Raw genomic sequence first — 24,514 nt, forward strand, 5'->3', positions numbered from 1 at the left:
TAAAATTTGATTTCAGACCACTGTGTCTTGGCTAGACTTGTAAGTCCACACTCCGTTGTTCATTTGATTCGTTAACAGCCTATCGCTATCGCATATTATGAAACAAATTATAATATTAAGAGTTCACAATCACGGATTTTTACTCGGAAATCATGTTTCATTCAACCCTGATTCATAATGTGTTTTATAAGCATTAGTTAACAAATATAAAGCACAGAATATATGAAATATATCCCGTGTATAAAATACTATTTTATCAATTAATTGTGACTATTTTGGAAATTCCTAAAAGTTATAATTAAAAATATAATCACTTTATTATACAATTAACTATTATATATATCAGTCATATATTGTACAATTTTTCAATAAACTGCATGATATTACATACATTTCACATACATTTCAAATACACAATTTTAAACTTATGATCAGTTATCAGTTTATAATTTAATAAAATAATGAACATACATTTATTACATTATTTACAAAATCAAATATAGACATGTAACATGAATGAATAACCACAAAAAACTTTGATAAGACCTTCAGTATCAAATTTATACATCAAGAATTTGCATATCACAGTTGATTTATTAATTTTAATTTAAGAATAATTTTACAAATATACATTCACATAATGAATAATTATAATTAAATTTAGTTATATTTACTAATATACTATTATATAAAGATGGTATCAAGAAAAAAAAAATTAATGATAAACATCTATTAGCAAAAATCAATATTTTGTTTTATATAATAGTAAACCCTGCCTGAAAATAATTAAAAATATACATATAAATTGAATATTTATGTAATATATTTAAATAAATACAAACATGTATTTATATATTCATTATAAAAATGCACCTTGTTTAAATTGTATAAAATAAACAGTTATATTACATATTATTACCATGTTGTAAGGTAGGCGAAATACAATAGTCTATTCATAGCTATAATATTTTTTCCAGTAATTGTAACTTCTTGATTTGGATTTGTAATTCTCATCACCTCGATAATCTCTATAGTCTTTGTAATCACGGTAAGTAGGTACTAGTCTACAACATAAAAATATTTTATTTAATAAAAAATATAATATTATTATTTTAAATATGTATAATGTATCATGCATATAAATTAAAAAAAAAAATTAAGATCCAGTTAAGTTGTAAATTGTACTTAAAAGTATTATGCTGAAAATGATGATCCATCAACTAATATTAAATTTGAAAAAAATATTTTGAGTCAAAGTCTATATAAAATGTTTAGTTATTAAGTTAATGATAAGAAAATCTTCTAATTTTAAACAATAAAAAGGATATAAATATTTATATTAAGCTTTTTAATTTATACTTATTTCCTTTGTATTGAAAAACAACTAAAAAATTTTATTGTATACTTAATTATCATTATAATCAATCATTGATTTGAGTAAATTACAGTTTTAAATTGAAATTAAAATAATAGATTAAAGGAAAAATGGTACACACATTTTATTTAATATCTTCAAAACAATTAAAAAAACATGAAAAAAATATTTTTTTTTTTCATTTTCTAGTACTTATAAATAATTATCGTTGTAAGTTTTTAATTTCAATGTTCAATATTTTTTTTTGTTTACAATCAAAATGAAAGATTAAAATCAAAATCCTGTACATCCTATTTATTTTCCTTATTTTAAAAAGATCTTAAGAAACAACCAGTAGATTTTGATTAAGTTAAATAGGTATTATAATTAACTTTTGAAGTACTCTTATATTTTAGGAAAATAATATAATGAATATATAATAATAGTTTATTAGACATCAGATGATACATTTAAATATGATAACAAAATATAATATGTATAATGTTCCAATTCATCATTGAGAATATTGATAAATTGGAGTTATAAAGTTATAATAAAAAATAAAATTTAGAGTAATATAATTCATGTTTTACTCAAAATCAAAAAGGTCCTAACATAAAATTCTTTTGATTATATAGTAGGATACATATACCACCTTACCTAATATTCCAGAAACTAAAGCAAGTATTTTAATAATTATTTGCCTTTTAATAGAAATGCAGTTCTAAATAAAAATGTACCTATGTTAGTACAATTTAATTTATAATATAGCTAATAAATATTTAACATACTTATTATTGGTAGATGATTTATGACGACGATATCCAGAGGAACTAGATGAGCCAGATGATGAACTTGAATATCGTTTCCTGGTCTTGTTTGATTTTCTATGGTGTTTATTAGACCTTCTATCAGATGTTGACTTAGAACGAGATCGATCATGGCTAATCAACATAAAATAAAAATATTTCATTTCCAATGTTAATATTTATTTATAATGATTTAGTTGTTACAATAAAACGATAAAATTAAAAAATCTTATTCTTACTTTCTTTTTTTAGATTTCTTTAAATGCCTTGGACTTCTACTTCCAGACTTAGTTTCTGAGGGTGTTCTACTTCTACTTCTACTTCTTTTTTTTGTTTGTTTTCTGTAAAGCAAAATAACTGTAAAATAAATATCTCAATAAAGGTAAGTTATAATTTACTTATTTGGAGTGGCTGAACCAGTATTTTCTGAAGCTACTGTAGTTATTCCATTACTCGGAGGATTTGTTACAACTTCAGTTTGTATTGCTGGAGTAACAATGGCTGCTCTTGCTTTCTCCTTAGCATGATCATACTCTTTCTTTAATTCTTCAACTCTCTTTTCTAAATCCTCAGTTATAACCTGAAAAGTAATAACAAACAAATATGGTTAAACTGAAAAAATTAACTTTGATTTTTTACTTACTTTTGGTCTAAGATAGAGTCTGAGAATTTTGCGACAGATGTCCTGGATGTCAGTTTCATTTACATTAAATAAAGAGAACCACGGAGGGCTCTTTGGTAACGGTATTTGTAATTTCCTGGCTGATAGATATATACAAGAACATGCAATTGTTTCTGGATCATATTGAACAAATACATCAGTTTGTAATGAATCATTCATGGAGTTCCAGGACATCTGCATTAATGATTGATGTTTTTGAAATCCAAGTGCCTGTAGGTACATGACAATGAGTTTATGTGGGTGTTTAACATGCACGCAAAAGCCAAGCTCCTTGAGTACACGTCGTTCTGCTTTTATTACCTGCGTCTTTTTCTGTACATAATTTTGATCAAGTACCAGCGGCGTAATCAATCTGCAACAGGGGCGGGGTATTTTTGGGGCTTGTTTTGGACTAGTGATCACATGGCAGTTCCATGAGTTAAAAAAAGAATAAATAATATGATCAACCACAACTGACTAGACGTTTTAATAAAATACTGTGGAATACTAACGTTAAGCAAAAGTATATAACTATTTTTAATTAAAAATAATGAACTTATAATATACTCGAATGTTATTTAATTATTATCTGTATTCTAAAGTACACTATGTATATATATAGTTTTTTTTAAATTTGATTCTTTTTTTTTATACATTATTAAATAAATACTAATATTTTGAGATTTTTTCATTATAATATTATGTACTTAGGATACAAAAAAGATAATAATTTATTAACAAGTTGATTTAGGATATGCTATTATTAAGAATAATAAATTTATAAAATATAATATATTGAACAAAGCTCATAATCATTTTTATGATAAGCAGTATTTAAATTTGTACCATCTAATAAAATATAAGATGATGGAAATATCTCACAATATTACTATATAGTTAATTACTTTGAAGTCATTTGATAAGATTAAAATGCCATTAACCTCAAATCCAAAACACGATTTTTATTTAAAACATACAAGAAAAACATTAAGTTAAATATCAGATAATCTAACAATAATGTTAAATTTTTCCTGTTATTAAATGATTTGAACTCTTGGCTTGATTCCCACGCGCATTTAAAAATCAATAATTTAAATACTTTAACCATGGTTTTTGTCCATAATTCATTAATTGTTAATCAATTAACATTCACCTTCAAACAAAAATATGAAAAACAAAGTTCACTTTCAATATCTGGTTTAATCCAAGTCCATTTAAACGTCTACAAATAGAGTAGGTACCTTGTACGATGTAGATAACCACCAAATGGTTCATAAGGCATCTTCACATATGATTTGATATCTTGATTTTCCTTGTGTTGAACATAGTGCAAAATACAGTTACCAATTGTCTGTGACATTCTGTGTTGTTCGCTTGATACAAAACTTTTATGGTTAAGTATAATCACTAAATTAGAGCACATAATATGTTATGCACATAGAATTTATACTATACCTCTCATTTTCTCAAATATATAAATATTTAATTTTTTTTTTTTTTTTTTTTTGACAGACCCTAACACTTTATTGGAGGGAAAACATCATAGCTTATTTTTGATTAAATCATGTTACAATATAATTTTTTAAGGGGTCCAATAGTGTTCTTGACGTGACGACCATCAATTTCAATGTGAATCCACCACGTTCGCTTTCCTCTCCACAATTCAAACCGAGGGCAACTCACCCGGCGGTCAGCTGTGGAAAGTATCTGCGAAAACGCAAGTTATAAAATAAATTTGTGCTCTATATTTGCACTTGGATTAACATTAACAACCACTGAATTTGTTGCATTAGACAATTTACAAATAAAAATAAATAACAAAACAAATTGCAACAAAAACAATGGATTTTTGTGCACCCTACAGTTATCGCATTAAGTCAACACATTGTAGCTTTAATTAGATTGAAGAAAAATAAATAATAGTAATTAAGTGCGAATTAAGTGCAACTTAAAATTAACATTGCCATATAATATTAAATATAAGAACTAGCTATGTTATTTGTCGTTTTTTTTATTTGCATGAATACAAGAAAAATGTTATATAAATGTTAAGGTAAAATTTAAGATAAACAAAATAAATAGATTTAATTAAATTGTTATTATTTATGTTTATCAGAACATACTTCAAAATTTATAATTAATAAATTGAATATTAAATTTTTTTTTTTTTACTTTATTTTAACTAAAAAAGAATTTTTATAACAAATAACATAACCTGAATAAATATAAATGTTATAAGGAAATGTAATCTTTTACTCCCCATTTATTAAAATATAATTATATTAAAATATTTTATAATGTGTATTTTGCGACTGCTGTAGGATATCTGAAAGTAAGTAAACAACTAAGAAAATATAAATTATCTTAACTAAAATTAAAAAAAAAAAAAAAAAAAAAAAAAAATTAAAATAAATAAATAAATATGTAAGAATGTAATTAAATTACAACGAAAAATAAATATGCATATAAATAGGGATTTCTACAAAATATTCTAATAGGAAACTTTGGAAATTCCATTCAACTTCCACCAATAAGAAATACCATATATTACATGGAAGAAAAGAGTACATAATAAATATTTTAACATTATCTAAAACTAGTCAACGAGTAGAAAAATTGACTTTAATATGAAAATGCAATTGAAAATAATGTAATATGTCAACTTAAATGTTATATTTTATTGATATACATATTAAAGCAGAGTTTGAACTTAAAAGTTAATTAGTTTGTTCAATATAATATTGAAATGAAGATTATATCTAGATTAATAAGTCTACAAATAAGGGCCATTTGTACAGTGGTTGGTTAAATAATGATTAAGAGTTAAAATATAATACAATGTAAGGTAAGTTGTACAGGGTCAGTTAACCTTCCAATCATTTATTATAGGTCCATTATGTTAATCGACCAATCGACAAAGGTAAAACAATGATTAGTTTATTCTGTTATATATTTCAAGTTATCAAATTCAATGTTATCAATTTATTATTTCAAAATTCATACGTCATGTGAATTTGTTAATAAACTATTTTATGACTAGAGCTCGGTTGTTTATGAAATTATATTATTTTTTTTCTAATAATTTAATTTATTGCGGCTCTAGACACAAATTTAATTTATTTTCTACTGAATCAAATATAATTATTTTTAAATGCATATTTTAATAGTTTTTATTATTTTTTAAAAACAATCTAAATTTGTAAAATAAATTCTAAAGGATTTATCCATATCACTGTATTGTCCCTAATATTTTTAGATTTAAGTTTGATCACAAAAAAAGTCATTGTATTGAAAATAAATAAAATTAAACACTCATATTGTAAATTATTAAATATAAAATATAAAAATAACAACTATTAATAATTAAATTACATATCAATTATAATATCAAGGAAATATAAACTATATTCTACTTATTTTGGTGCATTATTTCTATTAGAATTCCTATTTTATATTATTTGTCCATATTTTGAATGCACACTTGGTAACTACCTAGGTAAATATTGTAGAACTGATCATTATATTATACATGATTTGTCAACCTAAGGATATTGCTCCATAACGATCAAAGTAAAAAAAAATTAAAATAATATCAAAAACTGAATACAGTTTTGGAAAATTTAAAATTTAAATTTCACAGGATGAGTGATAAAACAAATATCACAAAAATGAATACAGGCTGTAATCAAAATTTATGAAAGTATTGTATAATTTGTTGATCAACTAATCATGGCCAAATCACCAACTGTACAACTCACCAGGTTATAATCTATGATTAAAATTTGAATGTCAATTTACTAATCGATATTTAACCAACGAACTTTACAACTGTCCTTAAAACAGCAGACAACTTCTCACAGGATTGATAGGAAAACATTTTTTTTTTTTTTTTTAAAAAAAAGAAATTTTACAACACTAACTTACCTTAAATCAAAATTAATAAATGAAAATGTCTAGTTTATCTAAGTATATATACATATATACTGAATAGGTCTATAAGTATACTCATAAATCCTACATAATTTTCTAGATAAAAAAAAATAATTTTTTAGGTTTAAATTTAATAAATTAGTAAATAAGTTTGAAATATGCAAGATGCATTTAAATAGATATAATAAATTTATATTTAAGGTCCAAATTTATGTATATTCAGAATCATATAAGCCCAACAGATTAGTCAGTTGTGATTAAACAAGATTTGTAAGAGGAAAATATTATTAACGATAAATAAAAACTACCTCAACTTACTTTTGATTTAAAACTTGGCGAATATGATGAAAAACATTAATAACATCACGAATACGTCGTGGCGATTCTTCAACTTTAGAGGCCAGACATGTGCATGCCATTGCTGTTATTTCCATTGGGTGTCGAACAAAAGATTTAGTGTAGTAAAATCGTTGAAACAACACTTGTCCGGTGGCCATTGCAACCTGTAAATTATAAATATAAATTTATTTTTACCTATTTTATAAATAAATATTAATTTCAATAAAAGTACTAATAAAAATAAAAATTAATTTTTTTTTAAGTAAGAATAAAATTGAATTTTTTTTTAAACATAGGATAACTTAATTAATTATATTATGTATTTAATATAGTATTTAAATAATAAAAATAAATATAAATTATATAACAATTGAACACATTCAGAGTTATGTCTTTTAAAACATTTTAAAGAAATAATCAAAATAAAGATTTATCAATAGAACTATGACTATGATATAATATTTTTATATTTTATATTTTTATATTTATATTTTACTTTTCTAAATTTATATTTTTAAGGCATAGGTAGGAAATACATTAATTCCATAAATTATAAATATAACAAAGATTAATAGAAGCAATAAAAGTATAAAATTAGTCATTTATTTTATATGATAAAATTATAAACTCAATGATAGTTCATTTGATCAGCAAACTTTATACAAACTTATGACTATACTTATATACATAAAGATTACTAACATTGTTGGAATAAACTAGGAAATGCTAGAAATATTTTAGCATATTTATGAGAAATCAATCTACCTATAATATCGTAATTTACTGAAACGTTTAAATACTAGCCAAGTTGTACCTAGTTTTTATTTAATACTAGCATAAAGGAAATATTATTGAATTATCATTATTAATATATTTTCAATGTATTGTTTTTATGTTACAGAAGACCCATTTAAGTACATACCTAATGCAAAAATATAAAGGTTTTTATTGATTTATTTAAATGTTAGTATATTTTAAATAAAAAATAACTTTATAAGCACATTATAGTTGGCCAAATGAAATGAAAAATACTATCTGACAAGCTATAAACCAAAAAGTTATGGTTAAGAGTTTTAAAGATGAAATTGAAAAAAATATATATAGATATCTAGCTTAATTAATATTTGTCCACAGTAAATACTTTTCAATTTCAAATACCAGTGTATCACAGAATTTTAATTAATGTACTAAACATAATTCCTGCCTATTAAAGATTTAGTACCAATTCAATATGATTAGGGTTTGGGATTTATTACACACAAATTGGTCACACCAATATTGCCTTTTCAAAATATTCATTGTCTATCAAGACTATTCATTATTGATAATTGCAAACTATCGACATTGAGAGTAAAATATTTTACATGTAATAGTATCAATAATAAAACAGCAATTTTGACATATTTCATTAATTACTCAATCCTAGTTAGATTAAATTGGAAGTATTATATGATAAAAATTATTATTAGCACATAATAATCATGGGCTTTTAGTAGAAATTATAAGGGGAGAGGAGAAAAATACATTTGTAAAATCCTATGACTTATAGAGTAAACAAACGTAATCAAACAATTACAAAACGACAACACATGTTCTATAAACAGAGGATGAGTCAAGGGAAATATAACGTTATCTAACGTGTGGGAAAAACGGATTGCGCAACGCGCTTGGGTTAAGCGACGAAACATTAAATCGCAGAAAAACGGTTCGCAGCAGACAGAGCATACGCAAATCATTTGCTTAGCTATCGCCACATTATTTCGTCGACCAAACCAAAACAACGTGACAGGCGCGAGAATTGATCTCGTATCGGTTGCAGCCGTCTTTATCAATCAAAAACAATTGGCAATCTATCGAATCCTAAGAACATTGCGACCAGCCATTATTTATTTAATTACCTGTGGCAATTTGAGTAGTATACCCGCGGTCTGAATCCACTCGCAACCGACGATCCTCAGGTCGACTTCGGTTTCGAAGTCCAGCCCGTCCATCATGGACGGCGTGGACGTGAGCTTCTCTTTGGGCAGCAGCACGTTGCTCAACGTCAACAGCACCTTGGTTGGCTGCTTCAGAATATGGCGGTCATGATTCACGTCCGTCGCGGCGTTCGTAGCCGTTTCCATTTTGCACATCACACGCGCGAACGCAACGGTCTAAAGAGAACACCACTAAAAACGTACGTCCGTTATACAGTACACGGCAGTAGCGGTCGTCCGGACGTATTCGGGTTCCTGACAACGGTGTTCCGCGCACGATGTATTATTGTAATGTCGGAAGCGTTGGTGACGATGAGGGACGGGGGCGGGGGAGAAAATAACAATGAGAAAAAAATAATAATAATTACAAGTCGGGGACGAGAGAGCAGCGCTGCGAATTATACATACACATTGCACACTCACACACACGTACACAAACAAAACGCGCGCACGCACAACAACGAATGTGAACGGGCACAGAGTTGCGACTCGCATACATTCACTTTCTCGCTCTTTCTCGTTCTACGGCCGTTGTTACGTGTAAACAGCAAATATGGCCGCCTCTATGTGACGTCACGTGCGCTCAGTATGACCAACCCACCGAATGCTATTCAATTCGTGTTCTCGATTCACGGGTCATGGTGGCGGTGGTGGGACGTACTCGACTGAAGGTCCTTTTCACTTTTCTCTGGTATCGAAATAATATATATATATATATATATATATATACTATCACTGTTGTCAAGCGCTCCGTAATTTCCACAAGCTCTTGGAACGTGTAACTTCTTCGTATATACTTCGTTTTATTGTTCCGATTAGATTTTCTATTCTTTTTCACTCCGCCGACACGTGCATTTCGTATGGCGAGGTGATTAAATTCTCGTGTACCTACTTATGTTTAAATGCTTAATTGCGTAGCAAAAAAAAATGTTTTATCCACTTGGTGGGAGCTAATCAAAATACATAATCGAGATCACATTTGCGTTGTTGACCGTCAGTTTTAGAATTAAAAAACGAAGTATGCATACAAATTATGAAAAATAAAATCAACGTCATGAGTGCATACCATATCATTATTGTTCGCACGGATTATGGGCTATTTTACCTTCGACAAAAACGTACTAGTTACCTATGTTATTTTTCGATAACACGATAATTTTCGTGAAATAAAATATAATTCGTTAGATACGATGACGAACATCAATGTTTTTACTGATAATCGTCGTGTTTTCATGGGAGGTAATTTGACCCAGTTACGTCAATGCAATGTGACTGACTATAATTTGTTATACGAAATTAAAACCGTATACGGTGCCGGATTAAACATTTATAGGCCCCTAGGCAATTAAAATTTAGGGCAAAATTATTTTTTACTTACATCTTTAACATTACTATCCAATAATTAAAATAAAGTTTTAATATAACCAAATATTATTAATAAATAAAATCATGTTTATTAATTTTTTTATTCCTAAGAAAAATGTATTAATTATTATATTATTTTTATTTTTTCCCAAATAATTTTATTATTATTACTGCATATAACACCTACAACTTAATATATATTATATTTCATAATGACTTTTGTCCCATAAATTCGTAAATAAAATACGGTATTATAAAATAAAAAAAACTATAATTTTCCGTTTTCACTGGATCTCTTTAATGAGTGAGGCCCTAAGACGGGTGCCTACTCAGCCTAATGGGTAATCCGACACTAACCTATACCTATATCTATCTGAATCGTCGAGTACCTCTTTACCAGGCACAGACACGATCGATGAACTGTGATCGAAAACACGAAAAGTCGTGTTAATAATAATAACTTATTTATTATTTTTAAAAATTTTAGAAAATTATATTTATTGCCATGTAATTATTATCAAATCATGACCTTATTAGTTAATTTAAACAATAATTTATTTGATTTATCTAGTAATAAAATTAGGATGTCATCTGTAGAGCATATTATTTTGTCTTTTATATTTAAATTTAATAATATATTAATATAAATTATAAATAATAAAGATTTTAAAACTATCATCTGAGGTATAGTATACATATGTTAACTAGCCTAAATATCATTAAAATATTCATTTAATATGAAATAATAAAAATAGTTTATAGTAATACTAAATTAAGTTTATTATATGCATTATATTAATTCTGTATTTATTATTTTATCAATGTTATGCACTTTCTTATTGAGCAACTTAACAATCAATTTAGTTTTCTAGATTATAAAGTACATGGCATGGACTGATACACACATAAGTGTATACTTCAGTCCATATTACACAGAATTCTAGTATATAGACTGTATATTTTCATCTCTTATTAACAGGATGGGTATTAGATTTTGTAAGATTATGGGCAAACATTTTGGGAGCTTATAACTAATAACATTTATTCAGAAAAAAAACAGGCATACTCACAATTTTCCGCTTGCTATAGTTTATGTAATTTTTTTGAATGAATATATAATGATTAAAAATAAAATTTACGTTTAAATATTTTCATATAACAATTATATTGTAGTAATGAATAAATCATGAATTTAAAAATCTATTAATTATTTTTAGCTTGTATAATAGAAAAATAATAAATAATTAAAGAATTTCACTATTCATTACAAGAAATTGTAAGGTAAAATATGCAATATATAGTGTGGGAATCTATTACACTGTATTTATATCACATTTAAAACCATAACTATAAAATACATTCCATCTTTTGTTGAGATTTTTTAAGACACAGTTTAAAACTTCTTTTTTTTATTTTGTTCTTATTCTGAAAATTAAAAATTGACAAAGTAAAAAAAAATAAAAATGTAATTAACATTCATGTATATTATTATATATTTGAGATAACAATCAACGGAATGTAAAAATAAATAACTCATATGATTTTTAATACTTATTTAGTAGAAAAAACAATCCAAAATAATTTGTTTTAATGTGTACTAAAATAATAAATAATAATAAAATAAAGTTTTATAAATGACTTGATAAAAAATACATGAATAATTTTAAATAAATTGTTAATATTGATCAATTTAAAGATAAAAATAAAATCAACAACTAATAATAATTTAGTTTCAAAAAAAGATTATCTTTGAATAGATTCTTCCAATGCATTTGTGAGCTTCTGCCTTAACCGTTTATTATTTTGACACACACAGTTGATAACAGCTAATAACTGTTTATGAGAATATTCCTAAGAGTAAAATTTATAGAATTCAATTAATCTTTATCTTATAACAAAATATTCAATATTACCGGGTGATCTCTTGTCCAAGTTTCTAAAGAGGTTTCAGGTAAGTAATAAGCCTTGATATAAACTTCAACTAATTCTTTATGAAGTAATGAATTAACTGGACAGATTGAATTCACTTGTGACATAAACTGTGTAAAATCAAGTTGCATTAATGCCCGGCCAGCATTTGAACATTTTTTTGCTAATGAAAATCTGTAAATATAGTATGTTTAAAAAAAATACGCTGAAATCACAACTGAACATTTACCCTTCAATAAAAACTGATGATACAAGAATGCCAATAGCTTCCCAAATGGAGTGTAATATCTGCTCATTTAAATAAATATTTGATGTTGATGTCTTAAGAGCTTTAAAAAATGCCCGTAACTCCTAGAGTAAAACAAGTTAGTAATGGTAAAATAAATATTTAAATATGACTTAAATTTGTAATTGAAAATTAAGTTTAAATCATTAAATAACTTTATCTTACTTGAAGAAAGTAATCAACATATCTACTGTGTTCACACATAATATCTTTTACTTCCCAATTTACTTTGGCCATCATGCTAAGTACTTGGTTGTAATCAATAGCTTTACATATAACACGACCATAAACTGGTTTTCGTAAATCAACGGCTACAGCTACAGTCTTAAATAAATATTAAATAATGTTGAAATTAAAATATGATACTACATTATTTATTATCTACATATACATATTATGATTCTTTATACTTGATTATAGAACTGCTGTAATGAATAACTGCTTGTGTCTGATGTTAATAGTGTATTTAAATATGAAAGTAATAATTTGTACTGTTCACCTAAGAATACTAGAGATTCTACAGCAACAATTCGTTCAGAAACACCATATAAATTATTTGCATCTGAAAAACTTAACATGTGTAAAGCCACAGGCTCTCGAATCTGAAAAACAATTTGTTATAAAACTTAATAAAAAATAAATAATAATTAGGTATAATAATATGTAAATTAACAGCAAAATTATAGGTTTTAAGGCTGCTGGTCACATCAACACCTCCACGATCATACACTGGCACAATGTACTACATATAATTAGAAAAATTACTTGTGCACACCACATCTCACTTTGTTTGCCCAATCACCCAATTTCCATAATATTACAAAGTATATAAAAAAAAATGGATTCATACAATTAACATTTTACATTTTTCCCTGTATCTTTATAATCTAATAAATATCTATTATTATTAATAATTATCTGAAGTGCTAATATTATTTTTCTATACTAATATCACAATAAAAAAATTATTTATATTTACAAAGTTACAATTCAAACACTTACAAATGGATCATGATTTGCTTCAATTTCATAATTGCATTGAATTAAAGTGTTACCAATTCTTGTAATTACAGATTGAAGTTTAACACTATTTACATTGCTACATATTTGAGGCTAAAAATAACAAACAACATATTTTAATCATAATGATATAATGTTTAACTGGAATGTTTTTCTTAATCACCAGATTATCAGAAGTGAATAACAAATGAATGGAGTACAAATAATATTCAAATAATTGACATAAGCAGGTGACTACATCTTCTGAAATTGACTTTAATATGCTACATATTTTTAAGTACTTTCCGCAATGTCTCATCACAGTCAATGTGGTATTAGTAAGTAAAGGTGGTCGATCATAGTTCTCTGCTTGTATATTATAATTATCGATTTCTTCATAACTATTGTTACTATCATCACTACAAATGCTATTTGCATCCATCTAGAATGAATAAAATAAATAATATATTTTTGTCTTAATATTAATTAATTGTAATACCTCTGTATCTAATATATCTTCACTATAAATAGTATTAAAATCATTATCAAATGGTGATTTATCTAATTGAAAATGAAAAAATTCACTTGTGCTAATTGAACTACTATCCATTGAAGAACTTCTACTATGAGTTAAATGAGAAGTATCCGATTTTTGAATGTGATTTTTAATTGTTCTAAATTCCTTAAGAAAGAAAAATAAGTTAAAAATATTTTATACATTTAAATTTTTTGAATTTTTAAGTTTTTTCTTACTTGAAGTTGGAATAAATTAAATTCACGTTTTACTGGACATGGGGTCCAACTTTCATTTTCAAAAAATATTGTTAACTCATCAAGACAATTTTTATGATAAGTATGAAAATAACTTATACAAGATTTTTTTGTATCATTTTGTAATTGTTCAGATTTACTGTTGCAAAATTCTTCACCAATTTTAATATGTCTAAAATTCATTATTTATACTTACAGTTATAGTAATAAGTGAATACATTAGGATAAAAATTGTAAATAATAAAATCATTAAATAATTTTAGTTACTTATTTAATATAGATAGTATTTGAAGAAAGTCATCAAATTTGAATTTTGTCATATTAGAATTGAACACTAGATTAGATATTTTGGTAATTATGTCACCCCATAGTCGAGTTGGTCCGACTTCAAATTTTTTACTTATATATTCTTGATTCACACATTCTTCAATATCGTCTAAAATAAATAACTTTGTAATGATTAAATTATATTAATACCTATCTATTAAAATTTGATAGTAAAATAATAAAAAATTTAATTAAAAATTATTAAGTGGTTAATACTTGTAAATTAATATTTATATATAAAAATAAACAAATAAATAAATATAAGCTTAGCCAGGAGTATCATTATATTTTTAAAGGATGACCAGTTTCAAAACAAAAATTCATCATCAGGTATATATATGGTTAATAAAATTGCGACTGAATATAATAATTTTTCTCAAAGTATTCCTTCTTTTATTTTTTCATATTCAGTTGCAGTTTTACTAATTTTGTATATTCCTGATGATGAATTTTTAATTTAAAACCGGTCGTACTTTACAAACATAATAATACTCCAGCCTAAGCTTTTATTTATACTTATTTTTCTCCTTCGTCTTTCTTCTAAATATTTGGGGACGGCTACCCTTATCATCCCCTACGCACACACCAACGGCCCTCATATCATTCTCAATCATATTCAACTATCACTTTTTTTGTCTTCCTCTTTCTCTTTTTCATTCAATGTTAATTTTCATAACAGCTCTTACTGCATTTGTTTTCTCTAGTCTCATTACATGTCCAAACCATCTGTCTATTTTTTCTAATCTTGTCCACTATAGATACTACATCAATACTACCTCACACATATTTATTCCTTATTCTATCTTCTCATGTCACTCCACTCATTCATCTAAGTATTCTCATTTCCGCAATACTCATACTCTGTTCTATTCTCCTGTCAACTGTCCAACACATTGAATTACATAGCATATTTGGTCTCACAACAGTTAGGCACAATTTACATTTTAGTCTTATTGGAATTCTCTTATCGCATAAAATGCCTGACGCGTCTTAGGTTTCTCAGCTTAAGGTTTTATTTATTTATTTCTATATATTAACTATTTGTTTATTTATTCATAAATTAAAATTTGATCTTAAATCAAGTCAAAATTAAAGCTTGTAATCAATTTTTAAGTTTATGTTAAATTTACTAAAATTCAAGAGTTTTTTGAATAAAGTATATATTTATACACATTTATAGAAATATTTGGCATAATTTTAGAATATCAAAATATAAATACTACTAAATAATAATTACTTTAACTATAAGCATTGAAAATAAGAGTTTGTATTGTATTCATAAAATGTACCTTCATGATCAGTATTATTATCTTTAAATTCTCTATGCCAATCAGCAGCTCTTTTATAACTCTGTAATATATTCCAAAATATTTTACTCAATGCAATCAGACACGGAATTAATTGATCATCAGGAACAAACTATTAAAGATTTTAATAATTATTATTATACGAATCCTATATATATTACCAGCAACATGAATAAATTATTTTTTGTTATTAAAATAAAGTATTAGTATATATTCAAAAATCAATATTTATACCGTAATGTTTACTCGATTTTTGGTATCATGCATAATGAAGAATTAGACATATTGCCGGTAATATATGTATATATATAAATACATTTAAAGGTAATAAACAACCTGACACAAGAGATTGAATGAATTTTTGACATTTTCCACTTTTTCAGTATCCACAAATAAATTTATAGTATCAAATGATGCACTGTGGACAGCTGATGTATAATGCATGTGCAATTGATCTATAGCAATTCTTGTTTTACCTAGACGTCTATAAGCTTCTTGGACAGCTGAATATTTCTCATGATCAAAATTGAAACACATCTTAAAAATAATTATAATAAATTAATATGAATTCATATAATTATTGTTTGAAAATATCTGTATAATGGTTTGAGACAACTTACATTCGATAAGACAATGTCCAATTGTTCTTCAGTCATAATCAATGCATCCTGGAGTTTTACAGATAGGGCAGCTATGCATGTGAATTGTTTAAAAGCAGACGCACCTTGTATGCATTCTAATAGTAATGCAATTCCTTTTGCGTAGTTTGCTTGGGACACTAATTCTTCTAGTTTTTTTTCAGTTTGTAACTAAAAATAAACACTTTGAATTAATTGAATAGGAAAATAAAAAAACAAATCAAGTAATCATTAAATCTTACCAGCATTTTTATATTATTTAATGAATTTAATAAATCAAGAATCAAAGATTTTTTTCGGCAATTACCTAATAGACCTAAACCAGCTGTAGTTATCTGCCTCTTGGCAAGTTTTAAACGATTTTTAGCATGTTCACAGTTTTCTAAACTAGATTTTAAATCATTTTGTAACACACCAATTCTATAAAATTCAATTAAATTATAAATTAGTAAATAGTAAATAGTTATATAAAGTGGTAAACTTGCTTATCCAATTCATCATCGCATGCAGCTTGATTTTCAAGAATTAACTGTAGTAACTGTTTTTCGACAATTTCATGTTGTGCCCTTAACTTTTTTATATCATTTGCAGTCAATTTTTTATCAAGAACACCAGGTAATTTCTAAAACATAATTATTGTAGTTATACAATAAATAACATCTATATTAAAATATTCATAACAAGTTATTTCAAAGAAATTATAATAATTAAAATTCATGCATAATAGAACTATATTATTTAAATACAATATAAATTAAATTTTACTTAATATTAAATCAAAACTTACTTCTAGTTCAAATCTAGCAAAATCAAACTCAGAATTGTTAAAATATACTTGATCTATGTTTGATATTATTTCTGCATCACATTTTTCAGTAGTATTGTCATTATTAACAGTTTTCAATGAAAATGATTCACTTTTTCTTCTAGAACTGTCCCAAAAGTCTTGTGATCCTATTAATGGTACCTTTACAGTTGTCTAACAAAAAATAATACTTAATTTAATATGGTTTATAATTGTAAGTTTCAGGGAGTTCTTAGCCCAAAAAATGTAAATTTAATATCAATATATAGAAATATTGGCACATAAGTATAAATTTTTTTCAAAATACAATTAAATACTATCCGTTTTAAATGTTTATAGGTATATAAAAAGATATATTATTTCATAGGTTGATAATTAGATTAAAACTGATAAATTTGAGCTAAAATCTAATTTGGTTCAATAGCTGTAAACCATATGATGGTTTGTATCTAAGAATATTATTATTTTAAAGAAAATTCAAACTTAAAATGTAATCAATTTTGCTGTATGAATTTAATTTAATTTAATGAAATACTAACTTTTAAGTTGATCAAAAAAAATATAAGGTATATAATTGGACCATATTACATATATTGAAATATATCATATAGAGATACAGAATTGTATATTCTTACTTCATCATTTTAAAAGTTAAATAAAAACGATTTTACTCTTTTAAAATCAAACTCAATTTGTGATTAGGATAATACAATAAAAACTTTTACAAATTAAAAAAATCTAGTTATACATATATTATTAAAAAATAAAGAAAATCTTCATAAGTGTTAATTTTAATGAAATTTAAATATACATTCACTTACCTTAGTATCTAAGAGATTCTTTAGTTTTTGTTTAAACTCAGCCATACCGATGGAGTTACAGTAGAAATAAATTGAGATTCAGTAATTGCATGCGCATAATGTTATGTTTTGAGATTATTATAGTAACTACATGTCGAAAATTACGAGTACAGGACGTAGGTATCAAATACTGTTGTACATAATGTAGTTGTATTAATTTTCATCTAAGATAATATGAATAAATAATATAAATAATAAAAATAATATGAATTCCTATTGATAAGAACGATTGATATTTGATAACACATGATTTCATGGAACAATCCCCTACAATCCTTAGAAGCTTTAACATGTCTTATCGTCAAACTTGTTTCGACTTGAAATTGCATGTCAGTACATGCTTTGCGAATATTTCGACTTGCTTATTCAAACGACTGTTAACCATTACGATAAAACTAATTCAAGACTATAGAACGGTGTGCTACATCATTAATCAATTAAATGGATGCCAGTAAGTGTGAAAAGTCAGAATTAATGGAGGTGAGTTGTATATTATTTATGTATTTTTTTTCGAAATATATCCATATATTAGTTATTTACACACATTAACAAAATATTTAATAGGTTATGGATAGTGAAGACCCGAATGCGAATTGTGAAACTGAATCACCATCTGTAAGTGAAGACTCTGAGTCTTGTTATGAACATCTTAAACCAACTGGTGTGCAAATTGGTACTGATGATTTTTCAGGAGAATTCAACTTTGATTTTTTTTTGGATCCAACAGAAGTTACAAAAAGGCATTGGATGGTTTGTATTATTTAAGAACTAAACATATAAAAGTTGGTCTATTTTTAGTGAATATATTAAATTCAAGTTGTTATATCTATTATAATATTCAATTTTTATTTTTAATATCAATATAGTTTTATACACTTCAAAATATTAATGATTGTAAATTTACAATAAATATAATTTAGAGATATAAATATGTAAAAAATATACATATTTTATTTATATATTTATGTTGATTATCAAGTTTATATTTTGTTTTAACTTTATTACAAATGTTAATTTTAATGTCATGCTTTTTAGAAAATAAATTATATAATTTTGATTGGAACTAAATAAATAATAAAAAAAAATTTTTTAAGTACTGTTATATAATAAATTAAATATAATATTTTGTTTGTGTTTTAGTATTCTGAAAAATTAAATAAAATATTTTTGGATATGAATAGAGTTGTACCGATCCAGTTCCATTGGAATTTTTATGAAACTGAGTTGTTAGGAATGAAAAATCTTCAAATACGTGCTTTACTTATTTTTGCAACTCCTGAATTTGAACAATTGTCCATCAAACGATGTCCTATACACATTATACAAGATAAATTTTGTGATATGTATCATTTTAGTTACATATTTACATTAAAAAAATATTTATTACCTATTAAATTAATTTGTGTTGATTTAGATAAAAAAAAAATTGAACATATTTTATGGTGTGAACAATATGACAGTATTTATGAAGAAGATCCCAAAAGTCAAAGATACAGTGTTGTTGTTCAAATGCACGATTGTTTTCCCTATTCAGAATATAAGACTTATAATATTATGTATAAATTTATGTGCAAGTCAAGTTGTTCTATGAGTCTCAACCGAAGACCAATTAATGTTATCTTTACTCTTGAAACATCGCAGTAAGATTACATGAATAAAAATCTTTGATTCATTATTTTTTTTTATATTCAGTTCTTGATACGTTTTTTTTTCAGAGGACAAGTATTGGGAAGAAAAAAAATTGGTGTAAAGATATGCAGTTGTCCAAAAAGGGACAGTATGAAGGAAGAAGCATTAGAAAAAAAAAAAACAATAAATTCAATAAAAATGTTTAAAAAACGTACTTCACAAATTAGTAATAATGATACTCCAAAGAAAATGCCCAAAACCAACAATGATAATGAAGAAAATAAAAGTTATGAGCTTCCTTTAGTAAGTATTTAAATTTTAATTATATTAATTAATTTAATGTGAACATTTTAATTATTTTAAAAATATTGTTACCTTGATTTTTAGTTAGCTATTCCAACTAAAAAGTTATATATTAGTACATTGGAACTGTTACATGGGCATTTTTTGGGAAATGCAGTCCGTGAAAATATGTTAATTGACTCACATCCTTTGATTAGTATGCTTGCTGATTTAATATCTCAAGTAAAGTCTGAAAGTAATAATTGTTAGTATTGAAGTTTTTATTGATTAACCTTTTTTTTAAAAAAGTATGTACCTGATGTTTATTTTTTTTAGGATATTGATGCTGACTTAAAAAACATTTCAAATTAATAATTAATGATTGTGATAAAGTATTAAATTTTAAATCTTGTGTAAAATAATATAGTTATGGACCATATATTGATAGTTTGTATTTTCATGAAAATTTATTTCTTCTGTTATGCCAAAAATAAAATTGTTTTCTATAATTTTCGATTGTCAATATTATCTGTATAGCCTTCATATTTCATTACTGTAAAGATTATCTAAAATCATGGATCATAAATGAAACTAGTTTTGGTACTAAAATTATTATATTTTTAAGTTATTTATATGTATGAGTTTATGTGCATTTTAAATATAATATAGCTTATTTAAGGCAGATTCTCAATTTCACACCAATTTTTTTAAAAAAAAAAAATCTAATTTGTTTCTATCACAAACTGCATGTTGGGTATAAACAAGAAGTGCCAAGTGTTGTAATACAAACAATAAATTTAATTATTTAATTATTTATTATTTTAATTTTTTAAATTAAATATTTTATAATCCCATATTTTTTTGTATTTAAATACAGTAAGTTATCAATCATTTTGTTGTATTGATATTCATTTAAGATTGTTTTCATAGCTTTTCGGTAGGGGACTTTCTTGACTCGTTATAACAGGATTTTTCGTTGTATCGGGAACTTACTGTATTATATTTAATTTATTTAATTTTTTTTTGTAAAATATTAAGATTAGAGTCCCGTAAAATCGGTATTGTCATCGGTTTTGGACTTCACGTCCCGGTGTCCTGAAAAATGTTTTTAGGACGTCCATATATCCTGGCTTAGACATTTAAAAGAATGTAGTATTGTTTATTTTTAATTTTGACCATTTTATTTCAAAGTACATTTTTAATCAATTAAGAATATATAATAAAAACATAATTTGTAATTTACACTTATAATATATAATTTATTTTATTTTACAAAATTTTTTTAAATATTATATTGCCGGCCATTGATGATCATCTTCAGTGGGGTATACATAAATTTTGTATGGAGGGGAATAATTTTCTAACAAATCATTATTTTTATTTTATCATTATTTTTTCTTTACGTTTCTAACGCCCTCACACTTAGAATATTATTTTATAATATTTAAAAAAAGGCTTAGGGGGATCTAACCTCTACATCTACCCCTTGTATATGCCACTGGTCCTCTCAATATATTAAAACTTATATAAAAAGTATATTACTCAATATTGTGTTTAATACTCTAATTAAGATATACATGTGTATACAAGTTTTAAGATCTAGTTTGACTACTACAGGTTTAGGGAAAAATATTTCTTTTATTCTGTACTATGAAATTCAATCTTAGATAGTTTTTAGATTTGACTGTAGTGTTTTTAAATTATTACCTATTATGTAAAATTATTTTAAATATATAATAAATTGAAAGTACAATTACATTGTATAAAATAGTGCTTAATATTTAAATTTTAAAAATATTTTATTTAAAATAATTGATGAACAGACTTTGAATACAAATAACTAAAGTATAGCTAAAATATTGTTGTTACTACAGTTAATATTAACAAATTTAATTTATTTGAAATATTTGTGCATTGATCATACTTGAATAATTATTACACTAAAATATATGTATTTTGTTGATTCTATTGAGTTAATTGCATCAGATATTATTGTAAAGCAACCATTTTGATAATATTTGTTTAGATCTGGTTGTGTAAAATCTACAAATACATTGCAAGTCATATTGGGTCGACAACAAGATAAAGGAGCCACTGATATAAATAATTTATTATTGTTTTGTATGTATCTAAAACAAATTTTGAATATTACTTTAATCATTGCTTCTTTGATAAATGGAAAAACCATATTACCACTGATTACATTGATTGCAATTTAATGTAATTTGTGATATAAATTAATAAAACAGAAAGTAAAATGCATTTAAGAGCAGTATACGTTAGAATGCAAGTATTTTTCTTTAGTTGTAAAAAGCATGGCTTATATGTATTACAAAAACAATATCCTATTTTTGTAAATTTATTATATTTTACTTTTTAAATAGAGAAAATGATGATAAAACCATCGGTGATACCCAAGCTGTTTGGAACCAATCATTACTTTGGGAAACACCACAGCAGTAATAATGTTGTTGAAATTGATTCCAAAATATTCTCCATACGGTATTTGTTGAATATTTGCCAAGACCAGCATGTAAGAAATTTTTTACTTCTGAGGAAACGTCTTTTAGAGTATTTTGTAAAGTGTTGCAGTAATAAATGAGAACTATTGTTTCTATTGCAGTTATCACCATAAATGATTTTAGCTTCAGATTTCTTTTTGTTGATGTAATACTTCTAAGACAAGTCATTTATCTTTGTATTATATTTATTTCAAATTAATTTGTTAATAAATACAAGAATATTTTTGAATTTTAATACTTGTATATTTTATTTAAATTCAGTTACCTAGGTAAATGATACATTCATTAAAATGAAAAATATTTTCTATTATGAATACATAGTGTGTAGGTAAATATATAACAAGAGCAGGAATACATTTTTCTATTATTATTATATAAGTTAAAGATATTGAGTACTAAATTTAAAAATCACAAAGTAGGGTGTTTTAATATTTTTATTTGTGGACATTATAATTAAATTATTAGTTATAAATTAAGTATTATTAAATATATAAATATTTTATTAAAAATGTCTTATAATATTAATAAAAATTAAATATGATTTTGATTTATCTATGTTTTTAGTCTAAATGAACAATGGGTCATATATCATTATTAAGGCGTAAATTGCACAACTACTTCAATCGCAATTCTCATTGATGGTTTGACACAGTTGTTGAAATTTGGTTAGTTTAACTCGGTAATTAAAGACCGTCAAAATGTATGGAGACTATTTTATACTGTGAATATTTCAAGGAGTTTTTCACTGGGCGACAAAAAAAAAAATAATGTCCACGTATTTAAACAAAATTGATAAAATCAACATTAACAATAAAATAAACCTATACAATAAAAAAAAATGTCAGTGTTTAATATTCAAATCTTAGAAACTCTAATAATACAATCTAAACTTGTAATGTATATTTAATTAGTGTTCGGAACGTTCAGTTAAAAATTGAACTCGTACACGTAAACTTTCAGTGCATAAAAAAGGAACTCGTTCACGTTCATGTAATTTTTTTTTAAGAGTACACTATCGCGTTCTAGTTTTTCAAAAGACCTTCTAAGTATTAAGAACAATATGTGGACCCGTATATAATGATGTAGCCAATTGCTAGTGTAAAATGAAAAATAGATAGATAAGGGAAAGTACAAAAATACCCATGATAATGAATTACATAAAAGGACAAAGGCTAAAATGGTTCGGTCATGTTAAAGGGAGAGAAGCGACAAGCAAAGCTAGACCAACCATGGATTGGTAACCAGAAAGGAAGAGGCCAAAAGAATGCTGGATAGATGGCATAAAAGACCTAGAGAGACTAGATATTGCAAATTGGGAAGAGTTGATTAAGGGTCGTGGAAGTTGGAAAGCTTTGACAGAGGCGGAGAAAACTCTTACAGAATCATGAAGCCATAGGAGCTATATTAGTATGAATCATACTCATATGGTGATAAAATAAATTTGAACGTCCCAAAAATTGTTCATATTCAAGTTCAACTTGAAAAAGCGAGTGACGTTCGTGTATCGCTTACAAAATATAAATGTGAACACGAAGGAAATGATAAACAAGTTACAAAATCAAGCATAATGAAAACAATTTTAAAATAATTACAAACATCTTAATTTTTACCAAAACAATGTTGTCACCCAGTAATTAAATATATCATTTTTTAGGCGACAAAAAATATTTACTAGGCCACATTTATGTTAAATATGCATTAATTTTATAAGACTTCATCAATTTT

General features: G+C 25.3%; 4 protein-coding genes across 8 annotated transcripts; 1 reads left to right on the plus strand and 3 right to left on the minus strand.

Moving 5' to 3' along the window:
• Positions 1-844: 844 nt before the first annotated feature.
• LOC112689879 (cyclin-L1) lies at positions 845-9,565 on the minus strand. Of its 2 annotated transcripts, XM_025563751.1 has the most exons (7): positions 8,992-9,565; positions 7,073-7,257; positions 2,807-3,197; positions 2,562-2,743; positions 2,403-2,504; positions 2,146-2,298; positions 845-1,064 (listed from the first exon to the last, which is right to left on the minus strand). In XM_025563751.1, exons 1-7 carry the CDS (start codon positions 9,223-9,225, stop codon positions 950-952), a joined length of 1,362 nt encoding a protein of 453 aa, XP_025419536.1. In that variant the 5' UTR covers positions 9,226-9,565; the 3' UTR covers positions 845-949. The 2 variants fall into 2 exon arrangements, with proteins under 2 accessions (XP_025419536.1, XP_025419537.1); XM_025563752.1 differs by lacking the exons at positions 7,073-7,257; positions 8,992-9,565 and adding an exon at positions 4,066-4,501.
• Positions 9,566-12,100: 2,535 nt separating this feature from the next.
• Positions 12,101-18,362, minus strand: LOC112689910 (syndetin). Its single transcript, XM_025563790.1, has 17 exons — positions 18,318-18,362; positions 17,479-17,670; positions 17,177-17,313; positions 16,934-17,111; positions 16,674-16,862; positions 16,390-16,590; positions 16,036-16,165; positions 14,687-14,855; positions 14,402-14,591; positions 14,148-14,330; positions 13,833-14,090; positions 13,652-13,762; positions 13,060-13,251; positions 12,815-12,973; positions 12,593-12,714; positions 12,348-12,537; positions 12,101-12,285 (listed from the first exon to the last, which is right to left on the minus strand). Exons 1-17 carry the CDS (start codon positions 18,360-18,362, stop codon positions 12,178-12,180), a joined length of 2,754 nt encoding a protein of 917 aa, XP_025419575.1. The 3' UTR covers positions 12,101-12,177.
• Positions 18,363-18,611: 249 nt separating this feature from the next.
• LOC112689912 (cellular tumor antigen p53-like) lies at positions 18,612-23,024 on the plus strand. 4 transcript variants are annotated; one of them, XR_003149157.1, is made up of 8 exons: positions 18,612-18,836; positions 18,921-19,106; positions 19,497-19,695; positions 19,771-19,996; positions 20,072-20,288; positions 20,373-20,532; positions 22,294-22,388; positions 22,652-23,024. XR_003149157.1 is itself a non-coding variant. In XM_025563794.1 (7 exons), the coding sequence occupies exons 1-7, from the start codon at positions 18,798-18,800 to the stop codon at positions 22,305-22,307; spliced, it is 1,041 nt and encodes a 346-aa protein (XP_025419579.1). In that variant the 5' UTR covers positions 18,612-18,797; the 3' UTR covers positions 22,308-23,024. The 4 variants fall into 4 exon arrangements, 3 of the variants coding, with proteins under 3 accessions (XP_025419579.1, XP_025419580.1, XP_025419581.1); XM_025563794.1 differs by having other exon boundaries at positions 22,294-23,024; XM_025563795.1 differs by having other exon boundaries at positions 20,373-20,523; positions 22,294-23,024.
• On the minus strand, positions 22,156-22,977 carry LOC112689913 (peripherin-2-like). The gene is made up of 2 exons (XM_025563797.1): positions 22,641-22,977; positions 22,156-22,396 (listed from the first exon to the last, which is right to left on the minus strand). The coding sequence occupies exons 1-2, from the start codon at positions 22,955-22,957 to the stop codon at positions 22,186-22,188; spliced, it is 528 nt and encodes a 175-aa protein (XP_025419582.1). The 5' UTR covers positions 22,958-22,977; the 3' UTR covers positions 22,156-22,185.
• Positions 23,025-24,514: the final 1,490 nt, after the last annotated feature.

This window comes from Sipha flava, unplaced genomic scaffold (genome assembly GCF_003268045.1).
Source record: "Sipha flava isolate LNK unplaced genomic scaffold, YSA_version1 47_pilon_pilon, whole genome shotgun sequence".
NCBI classification, from domain to species: domain Eukaryota; kingdom Metazoa; phylum Arthropoda; class Insecta; order Hemiptera; family Aphididae; genus Sipha; species Sipha flava.

What these genes read in the sequence shown, in the direction of transcription:
- LOC112689879 (XM_025563751.1), bottom strand. Translation starts at nt 9,225, where the DNA reads ATGTGCAAAATGGAAACGGCTACGAACGCCGCGACGGACGTGAATCAT. An exon ending in GGTTCAGCCACTCCAAATAA is followed by an intron (nt 2,505 to 2,561) that starts GTAAATTATAAC and finishes TTTGCTTTACAG; the next exon opens with AAAACAAACAAAAAAAAGAA. An exon ending in AAGAAATCTAAAAAAAGAAA is followed by an intron (nt 2,299 to 2,402) that starts GTAAGAATAAGA and finishes TATGTTGATTAG; the next exon opens with CCATGATCGATCTCGTTCTA.
- LOC112689910 (XM_025563790.1), bottom strand. Translation starts at nt 18,362, where the DNA reads ATGGCTGAGTTTAAACAAAAACTAAAGAATCTCTTAGATACTAAG. An exon ending in CATTCAATCTCTTGTGTCAG is followed by an intron (nt 16,166 to 16,389) that starts GTTGTTTATTAC and finishes AATCTTTAATAG; the next exon opens with TTTGTTCCTGATGATCAATT. An exon ending in AAGCAAATCATGATCCATTT is followed by an intron (nt 13,252 to 13,651) that starts GTAAGTGTTTGA and finishes ATTGTTTTTCAG; the next exon opens with ATTCGAGAGCCTGTGGCTTT.
- LOC112689912 (XM_025563794.1), top strand. Translation starts at nt 18,798, where the DNA reads ATGGATGCCAGTAAGTGTGAAAAGTCAGAATTAATGGAG. An exon ending in TTACAAAAAGGCATTGGATG is followed by an intron (nt 19,107 to 19,496) that starts GTTTGTATTATT and finishes TTTGTGTTTTAG; the next exon opens with TATTCTGAAAAATTAAATAA. An exon ending in AAAGTTATGAGCTTCCTTTA is followed by an intron (nt 20,289 to 20,372) that starts GTAAGTATTTAA and finishes CTTGATTTTTAG; the next exon opens with TTAGCTATTCCAACTAAAAA.
- LOC112689913 (XM_025563797.1), bottom strand. Translation starts at nt 22,957, where the DNA reads ATGACTTGTCTTAGAAGTATTACATCAACAAAAAGAAATCTGAAGCTA. An exon ending in TCATTTTCTCTATTTAAAAA is followed by an intron (nt 22,397 to 22,640) that starts GTAAAATATAAT and finishes AATTTGTTTTAG; the next exon opens with ATACATACAAAACAATAATA.